This window comes from Sceloporus occidentalis, unplaced genomic scaffold (genome assembly GCF_023333645.1).
Source record: "Sceloporus occidentalis isolate IW3139 unplaced genomic scaffold, rSceOcc1.0.p SCAF_279, whole genome shotgun sequence".
NCBI classification, from domain to species: domain Eukaryota; kingdom Metazoa; phylum Chordata; class Lepidosauria; order Squamata; family Phrynosomatidae; genus Sceloporus; species Sceloporus occidentalis.
Genome location: NW_028317259.1, coordinates 477501 through 490864, shown reverse-complemented (window position 1 = coordinate 490864; position 13364 = coordinate 477501). Strand labels below are relative to the sequence as shown.

The following is a 13364-nucleotide window of genomic DNA, read 5'->3' as shown; positions in this document are numbered from 1 at the left end:
ACACCATAGATTTCATGATTTCACCCTATTTTTATGATGCAGTCTAATCCTCCAGCGCGCACGTTCTGCGGATCAGATGCCAGCACTTTCAAAAAGTTGAGTGGAACGGATCTAGGGGTAGAACCCGGAGAATAATGACTTTTAATGAATATTAGAGGGTAATGCATAAGGAATCTTCCTCCAATCACAGAGAGAGACAGACAGACAGAAAAAAGAGACTGCAGCGAAACGCATCGGTGTAGTGACGGGAACGAGAGGATAGCCGCTCGGCTTTGTGAACGCGTTCCGCTCTTTAATGTTAGCGCCGGCGTGTGTCTGAAATAAAAGTATCGTTTTGATATCACACGAGAGTCTTTTCTGTGAATTAATATTCCGTATGTCGTTTTTAAGTTTAAATACTATATATTTTTATACTATATTGACTGGTTTTAACCAGTTATTTGCCGGCTTGGATTTACTATTTTTTCCCCCCTTATAAAATAAATAAATAACCATATATTTGTAGAAGAAAAAAACTAATTTTTTTCGGAGTAAACAAGATAGTTTGAAATGTTAATGTATTCCTTTATCCTTACAGGGTCACTTCTGGTGGCAAGATGTGTGTTAATCAGTGTAAGAGACAGATCTTTAATTCCGGTGTTTTTAGACAAAATCAAGGTCGTCCATTGCCCCGGTGATGATGTCACAGAATAGATATTATTCTCACAAATCCCTGCGATGTCCGTGTCTCAGAACATGCGCACGCGTGGGTTAATTTCTGTGCGGTAACATTTTAGGGTAAATAAATATAAAAGGACAGTTTTGGACAAAAAAAAAATAAAAAAAATGGGGGGTAACTAATGCGGTGGCAGATGTAATTAGTTCCCGGGTTTAATAGGCCTAATTGAGCCCCAGTAAGCCTGGGGAGGTGCCTACATAGTAGGGGCCTATTTTACTTACCGCATGGAAACCTGGTAAAAAAGTTAAAAGTATTTACCCCTTTGAAGGTCATCATCGCCACCTTTCACGTGAGTCCATTGATGATGTAACCATAGTCTGTTGACATCTCTGCCCGCTTCGTGTCAAATATTCATATTTTTCGTAATTGTTTTGGTACAAAAAAGTCCATTTTGGAATGTTAGATATATATATTTTTAATATTGTATGATTTCAACGGGAAAAAAAAAATAAAAAATAAAAAGCGTAAAAAATAAAATAAATCCGATCCCGCAAAATTCTTTTATTTCGCCATCGAATGGTTAAAGCAACCACGGCTAGACATTAATAAAAATAAATGGCGTAGACCGTAAACAAACGTATTTCCACAGCGCTATCCATTCTTACCGCGCTCCGACGTTGAAAGGAAATAGATATACAAATCGTATAAAGAAAGAAAGCCTTTAGAAATGAGGGCGCCCGTTGAGGGGGTGCAAGGAGGGGAGTTAAATGTTCTCCTGCCATTCAGATGCCTGAAATTATCCAGGTGTATGATTGGGATCGGCTTGCTGTTTATATCTTTAATGACAAATTCTTTTTTAAAGTGTCTCGGCGATGTGTTCCAAACCTTTATCTAAACACAGATCTATACGACGCGAAATTACCTCCAAGCAAAACACGCTCGCCGGTCGCCACTCTGCCCGTCTTATTGTGAGAAGAGGTCAAGTGAACAATGGGAGCGTTTATACTCCTCGGCTAATCCCTGTACAGACATTAAACATACCCCTCACCTAATAATTGCACCGGCAGCATTAGACATACCCCGGCTGTGATCCGTACACAGACAGCAAGCCATGTGCTTGTCTCCGTACCGATGGTAGAAGAAGACCTACCTCCGCCAAGCCCCTCAAAGGACTCGTAATCATTCTGAAGACCTCTCTCCATCCATCTCACCCACTTATTGTACAGTTGGTAGGGAACCTACCTCTTGGCTAATAATTGAGGAGAAAGTAGGACTCAAACCCCTGGAAGAAATGGCTGTGTAGAGCAAAAACCCCTTCCAGAAGTATAGGTCTAAGCTCCTGGTGAAATTGTGGTGGGCCTTGTTCTCTCTTGTGTATCCTAAAGACTCGCCACACTAGTCTTTGAGGCCAAATTGTTTTACCACTACTAGTCTAGTAGAACTAGTAGTACAAGATCCATCACTTGATCCATTATTGGATTCTTACAATGATTGATTATATATCATTCCAATGAACATTTAAGTTGCCCTCATCCTCAATATTCCTTCTGTTGGTCTTCGATGGTGTGATAAATCCAAAAAAAAAGGCCAGGAATTCCAGCATAGAAACATCTTAAAGCCTTCTGTAGGGGTAGTAAGAGGAAAAAGGGCCTTCTATCAAGAAGACACTATTTTTCTCTTTTTTGAGGGAAAATGGTAGTGAGAATCTTTATGAACACAGACATGTAAGAGAGGGTAATTTTAGAACACAAAGAGGGGGACGCTAAAGGTTTTTTTTTAATGAAGTAGTGTGTATTTGGTGAGTGGTAAGTGTGTACGAGGCGAGGGGGAGTAGTGTGTGTGTATTGTGGTCATGTTGACGTACGTTGATAAGCCTCGATGTTTTGAAGGACAGGTTTCGCGGGCCGAGACAAACTTCGCGCGGCGATTGAGAAACAAAGTCCGTCCGTCGAAAAGCAACGCTCGTTGTTAGATGTGTGGCGTGCTCGGTAATAGGTGGCGCGCGCAGAGTATGTGCCGAGGGCCTTCCTGACAGGGTGAACAAATGATGCTGAGCTTGAGAAGCCGAGAGTTCAATTAGTGAACACACTGAGTGAGTCGTCGGTGTAAGTGACCTTACACGTTTAATTAACATCCTATCATTATGAAAGATGGGAATCAAAGTTCCGTCACTTTGATAAATTAACAAATTATCTGCGACTCCTGAACTGGGGGGCTAATGTCCAAATCCTAACTCTCGCTCAGCACTTTCTATACCTTTAGTATCTCCCTCTAGAGATAGATGAATAGATAGGTGGATGGATAGAAAGGCGGATAGAAGATACTATTGTGAGTTCCTGAAAGCATAGGTAACAATGTATTTTTCTATGTTGACCTGATAAGAGGTATCAGCGTCATCTAAAGACTCCATTCAACTCGCCCTCAACTTCCTGATAATACACCTCTGATTATCCGCCTGTGATTTTTTTTTCTTGCTTAACATAGAAGAAATATTCCAGAATACTATGATTTAGGTAATACTCCTCCTGAAATCACGGTGCTTTGTAATATGTGGCTATGTAGCATACACCATGCTGTTTCCTCTGTCACAGCTGTCAGGTATAGGCAACAAACATCCATCACGTTGTACAGAAGCGTATAAAAGACATGCGCTTGGTGCGTGGTTTGTTTCTGAAGTTAAGGCTGATCAACCTGCCGGTCTCCAGCGTGGAATGGACCCTGGGTTCAGGTTGGCTAAAAAAAAAAAAAAAAAAAAAGTGTACGGGTAACTGATCAAACAGAATGGGAACTGTGGTTCAATAATTATCCATCTATCGATTTAGTATACATGTTGAACACTAAATAATACAATTTTTTTCATTGTTATCCAGAAAAGAAATAAGAAAATCCTTTCCTGCTGTTAGGGTTCAACTGCCCCTTGGGCTTCTTGTTTGGACATCATGGGACACCACCAGAATACCTCTTTGTGTGTCTAGAGTAACATAGATTTAATGCAGCGATTATTACATACTTGAATCCTTTCTATGGTCCAGTTGTGAGACCTCTATTCTCTGCAGCCCCCTTTTTGATGAATTTGGAAAGGATTGGACACCAAAGATTGTTGAGTTGATGGGCCAGTTGGCTAGGGTTCTTCCTGTACCAAGATGGTGCACAACCTCTCCTGCGTGCATGTAATCTGAGTCATAAAGAAAACACTAAATGATCTTTTTGTCATTCAACAGCCCAACATTGTCAACAAGATGCAGTCCATTCAAACTTGTATCTTTCAAGCTCCTCCTGAGGGTTGTTGGGATGTATTATTTAATCTCATAAACGTGAATGCAATAATACATTAACTAAAGAAATAATGTCATGTATATATTTTACAGCAGGATTTATACGAAAGAGCTAAAAAAGAGCAAAGCTAGACATTCAGGTGCAGTGATGGGAGCAGTCAAGTTGGATTAATAAAGGGGGTATTGGGCAAGATGACATGGGGCAATTGGATGAGTTTAGGGGGACAATATAAACATTCATGGACCATAAAATACAGTGTGGGATATGTATAGTTAATAGTAGATGGTTTTCTTCCTGTTTTCACTTGTATTAGAGGCAATTAATTCTATGTATACCTAGAACCCTGTGATTCTTTAAAGATGGAATAAGTTAGTTACACAAACATAAAATTGCACCATTTTAGCAGCTCCTGGGATATTGATAAAAGCCACAGAATTGTGTAGGAGTGATTTTATGTGGGGAGGGGGCTGTAGTTCCCCCCCCCTTCTGCTCAGAGACCCCTTTGATTTTCAGGCTTTCTGATTCTTTGCCTCCAGCTCTGTCCCCCTGGCCAGCTCTTCCTTTGAAGTTCAGGAACCCCACTTACTGTCCTTGCTATAATCTGCTGCATATTACAGGAGCCTAATTAGAAATCGATGCCACAAGCCTTGGGGGTGTTTGCAAAGTGTTTGTGGATGTTAATAAAATTCCCAGCTCGATGCAACTCATCCTAAAGCTTTGGGAGAAAAGAAAATACTGACTATTGGAATAAAATAAGAGAGAGAGTGAGTGAGAGGAGGCATTGGGAAGGAACATAAAAGAAAGGAGAGAGAGTGCTGTATTGGGGGCACTTTGATTATTTTTTCTTGGAACTTTATCCAAGGAATAAGGTTCAGAACAGGTCTTAATGTATTAAACTCTGGGGTGGTATTGGATATGCAGGAGAGGGAAAAATAACGTCAGAGTTAAGAGGTGGTGAGAGATTAGAGCTAGAAGGAACCTGCTGTTGCATGTTAAAGAGTTTGGGTAAAAGAGAGATTGTGAGAGGAAAGGAAGAAAGGAGGTAAAAGGAAAATAAGAGAAGGCCAAGGAAGGGAAAAGAAAATAGAATTGAAGACTCTGGAAGAAATTAAAAGAAAGGAGAAAGCATAACAAGGAATGGAAGGGGAAGGAAGAAAAATGAAAGAAGAAAATAAGGAAAGAGAAAAGATGAAGAGATGAAAACAGAAGAAAAGAGAAAGTGGAAAGACAAGAAATGGAAGGATAGAGAGAAGAAAGGGGAGGGAAGGATAGAGAAAGGAGAGGAAATGAAAAAGGAGAAAGTGAAATGGAGGAAAGAAAAGGAAAAAGGAAAGAAGTAAAAGGAAAAAAAAGAAAAATGATTGGAACGAAGAAAAAGAACAGAGGAGAAGCAAGAAAAGAGATGAAAGGAAAAAGAAAATACGAAGAGATAAAAATGAAACAGAGGACAGGGGGCGATAAAAGGGGAAGGAGGAAAGAAGAATTTCAAAGAGAGAGGAAATGGACAGAGTAAGAAAAAAATAGGGAAAGAGAAGAAAGGAGGAAGGGACACAAAGAAACATGGGAACAGTAGAAGGAGTGGCAAAATAAGCTAGAGAAAGTTACAAGGTGTTAAATTACCGACGAAATTGCATATTTTATGGAGATGAGAGGCAGAATGTGATTATTTATCGCTGAGCAGATACTTCAGGGGCCCCTTTTCAATGTCCCAGCCCTGCACCCTCCCATCTTACATCCCCCTAACCCTCCAATTTTCTATTTTCTTCATTATCCTGGGGCACCCAGACCTGATCCCGCTGCTTGGGAAATGTAGGTACCATTAGCGCTAAATTAGCGCTAACACAAAGTGCTGTTACACCTCAACCCCTTCCTGGAAAATTAAATACTAAAAACACCGTTAAAACAAGTACTACATCATGGAAATATAGCATATTAACCCTTGCCTTGAGTGTGTAGGTCGTGTTCAACGAAATGCTTTTAACCTTTGATGGACAACAAAGGGTTATCAGAGCATTGTGTGGCCTCATACCCGGTTGTTTTAAGGGTTAACCAAAAAGAGCCAATCTATAAGTAAATCTCCTATTAAAAAGCGATTTGAAAAGTGTGTGCGTGAGCTTGGCAGGTTTATAAAGCGGTTACAGGAGTCATTATTCAGGTGTCAGGAGACCAGTAGGGTGAAGGGGTTTTTATGAATGGGTTTACAATATTTAGATGGTATATTGAAGGGTGGAGAGGGGGTTCTAGAAGAAGGTGGTCAGATCCTCATCACAAAACACTCACTTTTCAATACATAATCCAAGAAAAAAAAGAGCAGCTTTGACATATTTTTGGATGTTTAAATCAATTTTCATCAATTTGTGTTATAAAGATAAGGAAATATAAGAAGATCTTTGAATTAAGCTTAATTTATGTTCTGATCATTTGTTGTTTTTTCCTTGGTTGTTTGTTTTTCTACTTCTCAATCACTTTTTATTTCTGATTTTCCCCTTCTCCACTGACCACCTTTAAATACCATGACGGTGACTATTGATCTCTACCACTCTTTGGTACTCAGTGGGTTAAATTATAATGAATTTCTATTTTTTTCAGTTTCAGAGTATTGCTTTAATACAATTTAACTCGTTTTATACTAAAACCCCATTTAATTTAAAATGTTACATACTGCATACATTGAAACAAATATCTATTATTTATAAAAACACAATACATATGTGGAGGAAAGTATTTTTGCCACAAGAGCTTATTATCAAGACCCAAGAGGGGAGCTGGAACAGTTAACACCACAGCCCCAGATCTAAAGTATTAGTTTCTTACATTTCTCAATTATCTTACAAGTCTAGAATCTAAGGATTTTTTTCTTAATAAAAAAATTAATTTTCTCTGCATGTTCCAAACATTTTCATCAGCTTCTCAAAAAAAAAAAAAAAAAAAAAAAAAAAAAGAAAATCAACAGATCTTCAAAATATCCAGCAAAGAAATGTATCGATCCTTATAAGATCGGTGTGAGGTGCAGCCGTTTTATGTCGGTCTTCAAAGACTTTGGGTAAAAATATCGAGTTTTCAGTCACTTTGCTCTTCCTTACATTTCAACATCACTTCGTAGGAAGGATTAGGAATTGGTTTTATTAATCATTTTTGCTGACTTGCACAATCCTCCTTGGCACAGAAGGGGTTAACCCCTTCTCTTTAGTGACCGTATGACCAAAATTCTATTTGTATATTTCTATTAAAAATAATAATTTTTGAAAATTATCTCGCTGAATTTGCCTCTACCACTTCTGATGGGAGACTGTTCCAAATATCAACCACCCCCTCAGTAAAATAAGAAGAAAAGAGAGTGTGGGGAGAGAAAATGAAAGACAGAGGAAAGAAAGCATTAGGAAGAGAAAGGTTTGAGAGGTAAGTGAGAGAGGGACAGAGCAAAGAAAAGTGGAAAAAAGAGTGAATATAATGAGAAAGATAAACGCTAGAGAGCAGAGGAATGTGAAAAAGAGAAAAAAAAGAGGGGACAGAGAAAAGTGATAGAGAGAAAAAAGAAAATACAGAGGAGGGAGTTATTAGCTAATTTATTTTGTTTTTGTTTTCTTCTTTATTTTTATTATTATTTTATTGTATCATCTTGTGGTTTATTTAATTCACAAAGGAGTAAGTGCAAAACCGACAATTAAAACGAATTAATTCCAGCATAATTCATCATTGCACTTATTAATAAATCTTACAAATTAATATAAACTTTTCTGTGTTTATAGAAAATTCTGTGAGGTTGTGGGAATTAATTAACGCAGGTTAGTAAATCTAGCGATGTTTCACATCTTTGGACAGCTCTTTAGCAGGCTCTGTGTATCAGTCTTGATCTTGGATCTCACATGAAAGCCTTCTTTAGCTATTACTTAAGATTTGTCATTGATCCCCATTGATTAGGCTGGGTTTACCCTAACATGCACAGGTTGCTGGGGGCTTCTGAACAGACTGGGTATCTGTGGATTTGTAGTTGCCCTGGGTTATAAAACAATGAGGTTACAAGGTAAAATAGAAAAAAAACACACTTTCCTGCTTTCAACTCTTCCAAACGTTGCCTTTGGATATATAAATCGATAATTAATGACAATGAATAATTTAAAGTATCGATTTTACCCACAACCTATCCTTCTAGATCCTAAATAAATATATATCTATACATATATACACAAGTCTCTCTCTCTATAAATATGGTATTGGAAACATTCCTTTTAGACTTTAATATTTATAGCTCTATATAAATATTATATGTGTATATATATATATATATATATATATATATATATCACAAAATTTTACATGGCATGTGTAATATTAGCTGGGGGCACCTCTAAAACAAATATTTTGTGTGTGTGTATGTATGTATGTGTGTGTATATATATATATAATGTATGTATGTAAATATATCTATATAGTGTGTGTGTACGTATATGGTATATGTAACATAAGCTGGGGGCATCTCTGAAAGAAAAATACATATTTTAATATATTCGGTATATATCTATCTATATATATATCTATCTATATATATATATATATAGATATAGATATATATATATATATATATATGTATATATATATATATATATATATGTATATATATATATATAAATGTGTGTGTGTACATGGCATATGTAACCTAAAGTGTTGCAAATGCCTGTTGGTTTAGGTTGTTGGTTTTTTGTGTGTTTGTTCATGATGGATTCTCTGTTTAAATAAATGCAAAAAAAACGAATGGGGGGGAGATGTGGATGGAAAGAGACGGGGGGGGGGAGAGGTGCTTGGATTGGAGGGGTGTGGAGGGAATTCCCCAAGCTGCTTGTTATAACATTTCTTCAGGAGATTTAAGCAAGTTGAAAGCTCTTGTAACTAAAATCAAAACTAACAAGGAAATGATCAGTGTCTCTCATCTGGGCAGAACGTCCTGGGGCCCGAGAGGGGATCTCTGGAATCAGCTTTGATTTCTAAAAAATGCATTACCTCCGAAATCAAACGGAAAATTACTTAGAAGAGAAAGAGAAGTGTGAGGAGGAGAGGAGGGGGAGAACATCTATCAGAGAGAAAACCACCAGGGTGGTGGGATCTGGAAACTAGAAAAGTAACAAAGTTCTACTGAAAAGAAAAAAAAAAAGAATTTGGCCAAAAGGTAGATGTCTAAGTCTTCTCCACTAGTGGCATCTTCAGGTCCAGACTCCATAATTATGTGACAATTTCCATTAAACTTTAATATCTGTTGTGTGAGTCTACATTTTGAGGATTTCTGGTGCTTCATAATGAGTCTCTCTACTAAAAAGATGAATTAGAGTGTTAGCTTTAGAGACTAGTTTGGTCTGAGATTGCTTTCAAGTGTTTGAACATCAGGCCTAGATATGTTCCAAAGCTTCTTTCCATGGCCAACTCATGTGTCAATAGTATCCTGTACTCCAAATTAATGAGGACTATTACATGGGTAACACTCTTCGACTTTGTACCACGATAATCCAATCTTCTTTCAATTAGTAAGGTCGGCATCTAATTAATGCGCACCTTCAAAGAGTGACAATGCTCCCTGTTGAGGGACTCTAGTGATCGGCGAGTAATGGGGAGCTCCTGCAGAGTGTGTGAAGCTGAGAAAGTTCTCTTTTAAAACACCTTTTGGAGTTTTGACTATTTTAAGGAGTGACAATATGTGGCCTTTATATAGACCAGGGCAGAAAAAACTGCCCACTCCTCCTCCACTGCCCCTTCTTGGATCTCTTGTTTGAAATACCCCTACCACTTTATGGCCTATGGCTTACAGATCTTCTTTTTGGGGATAATAAGTTAAGCAGGGATTTTAATGTTCCTAAGAACTGCAAAGGAGATACTTCTTAAGAATTGGACACTCTGACGGGTAAACCCACCTGCCGGGTTGGAGGTAGAAGACACAATATTGTTGGTCCTTGACAGATGCCAAGTTCCCAGCTGTGTAACATTGTTACTGTATCTGTAGGGTGTATCATTATACATTTGCAGGTTCCATTGGGTATTCTGGGTGGCTTTGTAGTTGGGCCAGGCAGTTTTGGTTATTGTGTACCACTCTTTCACTCTTGACCAGCCAGAAGATCCACATATTCAGGAAGTTTTAGCCGAACTGGCCTTTGAATATTGAGTGCAGCTTCTCTCCCATGTTCTGAATCCATTGACCCCGGTACTGTCCATGGTGCTGAAACAGGGAGCCAGCGACTACATTTAAGATTCATACTGGCCTTGCTCTTGTTTTAGATGCAGGATAGTAATATGCTCATCGCATACGTGTCTTAGCTCTCTCACTGCATTAACCTTTACCACTTCTGCTGTGAGGCTGTTCCACTTATCTACCACTCTCTAAAGAAGGATCTGATGTTTAGTTTTGTAAGAGTATCTTTATTGATATATATTCTTTAGAAATACATTGTTGTCATGCCAACTTGGATAAAATACCAAAGACTCAGCATGTCAACATATCCCATCTGCGGCAATTTACAGTAACATTACACCTGGGGGAAGTGCGTCTCTCTCACCTCCTCACAAATTGAACTCTGTATCTGTCATGGTTCATGCTGTCTCTATGGGAGTTCTTTCTTCCCTTGTCTCTTTCTCTCTGTCTCACTCTCTCTCTTTCATGCTCTCTTACACTTTGCTTATTCTCCTCAACCTCCTCCAATTTTTGTTCTGCCGTTCTCCCCCGTCTCTTGCCTACTCGACTGGGCTATTTTCTTTCTGCCTTTACCCATTCATCTGCCTGTTTGCTTCGTTCTGCTCTGTCCCAGCAGTTCCTCTCTTTCTTGTTCTGCCTCTGAAAATTGGAGCTGGGAGGCGAGAAGAAAGAGAGGAACAAACAGCAACTTAATGAAGATAAACCGACTGCCCAAACACATAGAGACTGTGCGACAGTGCGGCCGCATTAACTCCAGAGCCGGTGATACTCGGAGACGGCAACACAGCAGAAGAATATATGTATAAAAAAAGAGTCAAGAGAAGGTAGAAGAAAGAGAGAGGAAAAAGAAGAGGGCGAAAAGAGGGGGTATTTGGAGAAAGACTAAGAGAGAGAGAAACAGTAGATACATATGGGGATTGGACCAATTTGGCCGTCTAGTCTGCCCATTTCTCCTGCTGTAAAGACTCAAACCTTAATCAGTTGTTGGTTTCATCTTGGATTCAAGAGTCATTTTGCTATCCCATGCATGTTTAAATTCCCTCATTGTATTAGCATTTACCACAACTGCTGGGAGGCTGTACCACTTATCTACCACCCTCTCAGTAAAGTAAGAAGAACAGGGAGGCTAGGTTAGAGAAAATGAAAGAAATAGAGAAAGACATAAAATAGAGAGGGGGATGACCAGAGTAAGATGAAGAGAAGGAAGTGAGAAATGGACAGAAAAGAGGTTAAACGAGAGAGAGGAAGGGCAAGAAGGAACAAAGATAGATGGAGTTGCAGAGTGGCAGAAGAAAGTAGGAAAAAGGAGGAGGAAAGAAAAAGAGAATAAAGAGAGGGGGAGAGGGGCAGAAAAAATGGAAGGAAAAGGAGAGTAAAGAGAAGTTATACAAAAGGTGAGTGAGAAACAGAGAGGGGAGTGAGAAAGGTTTAGTGAAGAAAAAGACGCAGGAAAAGAGTGAGAAGGAAATGAAGACAGACCTTAAGGAGAGAATAGAGGGGGAGAGAGCTAAGAGGGAGGAAGAAACTAGTATTCGGTCAAAACCAGTGCTAAAGTTTATCAGTAAAGAGCTACCCAGGGTGATATTTGTGAGGTGAGAGGGAGGCACTGATGTTTCCTGTAGTTACCTCTAAGAATAAGAATAAAGGCTTTCCATAAACCTCCACTCCTCATCCTAACCCCCCCCCCCAACCTGCATGTCACAGGAGAGGCGTGAAAACAACACACAAAATCCTCTGCCTAGGGCCCCACTTTTCCTTTGCACCCCATCTGCTGTTTGGTTGATCATTATCTGGATTTGGCTTGTTTTAAGACAGCCTGGGGGGCTGCTGGGGAAGGGGGAGAGCAGCTCAGAAGACTTGGTGGAAAAGATCAAGCGCAAGAGAGGACTGAGAGAGGTGGAGGGGGTTGTTTTGCTAGTGGCTTGTATGTGGTGAGAGAGCAGGATACCCCACATCCCAGCCACTTGATCAAGTTATTTGCACAAGGAATAGCTGAGAATGTGATGTTCAGCCTTATATCTAAATAATGAAGCCCCCAGTCTGCTCTCATCCCCTGCCTGATTCTTCCATCTTATTCTGATCCAACAGTCTGTAGGTGAAGGGGGGGGCATGATAAGGAGCCCCATTAACCCTATACAGTCCGTCCTCCCACTCTTGCACTTGTAAGAGTTAAGTGTCCACATGTGGGGGGGAACATAATGGGTTAACAGTTTTTAATCCATTGCAATTGATTCCATAATGTTCATTCCTCGCTCTGCTGTTGGTCTATAACTCACATCACCTGGGCTTTAGAGGATTGACTGTGTGTGATGGGAATTGTAGTTTGTATCATCCCTAATTTAAAATAAAACATGTTGGATTTGCTGGGATTCGGGGGTTTAAAATGTGTTTGAATTCCCCTCTTATTCTAAATTTTCTCTGCTTTTCTTCCATCTGTTCCCTTGTTTTCCAATCATTTCCTAACCAACCTCTATCACCACCTCTCCACCATCCACTCTCACATTCTATCCCTATATCCACATTACCTCACTTGATCCATACCTTCCGTCATTTGCTCTGTACATTCCGTCACCTGCTCTGCTCTGGGTCTCATTACTCCCAACCTTGTACCCATCTCCCTGCCCCCACCCCTCTCTACCTTGTACCCCTTTCCCTGCCCTCACCTGCAGCCTCAGATATGGATTGTAGCTGCGTGTCTGACATCCTCCTGACTCCATCTATGCCAGCTCTATGGACTCCAGGTAATAAGAAAGCATTTCTACTTAATATAACACATATTCCATCTGGTATAGGGACCAGCAATGTTTAGGATACCCATGTTCTAAGTAGCATATAGCACTGCTCACCTGACTTTATGGCAGGTCAGTATATAACTCACAGAACCACTTGCTTGCATAATGTATGTTTTATATGGCATTTAATTGTTTAAAAAATTACTATCCTTGTGAAAATTTCTAGTGGTTTAGGGAAATTCCTAAAGAAATGTCATTGTAAAATATCGAAATTAATTCAGACACAATATAAAAACCGCGGAAATTGGTTCAATAAGTAAAACAAAACACATTCGAAATACAGTTAAAAACTGAGAACATTTATTTGTGAAAAATACAGATTTATAGCATTTACAAAAATCCACAAATTATTAATCTTAACAATATATAAAAAATTAAATGCCAGAATGGGATATGATTTTTTTTAAAAAAAAGTAAAAATCATTTGCAATATAATTGTATTTAATTAACTATAATTTGGAAT

The 13364-nt window shown here is 39.0% G+C and overlaps 1 protein-coding gene across 1 annotated transcript in view; it reads left to right on the top strand.

The window, feature by feature from the left end:
• Nucleotides 1–12786: 12786 nt before the first annotated feature.
• Nucleotides 12787–13364, top strand: part of LOC149275580 (ETS domain-containing transcription factor ERF-like) — a 10930-nt gene continuing 10352 nt past the window's right edge. Inside the window, exon 1 of the mRNA XM_089504567.1 lies at nucleotides 12787–12850. Coding sequence (XP_089360693.1) covers nucleotides 12787–12850 — 64 coding nt within the window. The remainder of the gene's footprint in view (nucleotides 12851–13364) is intronic.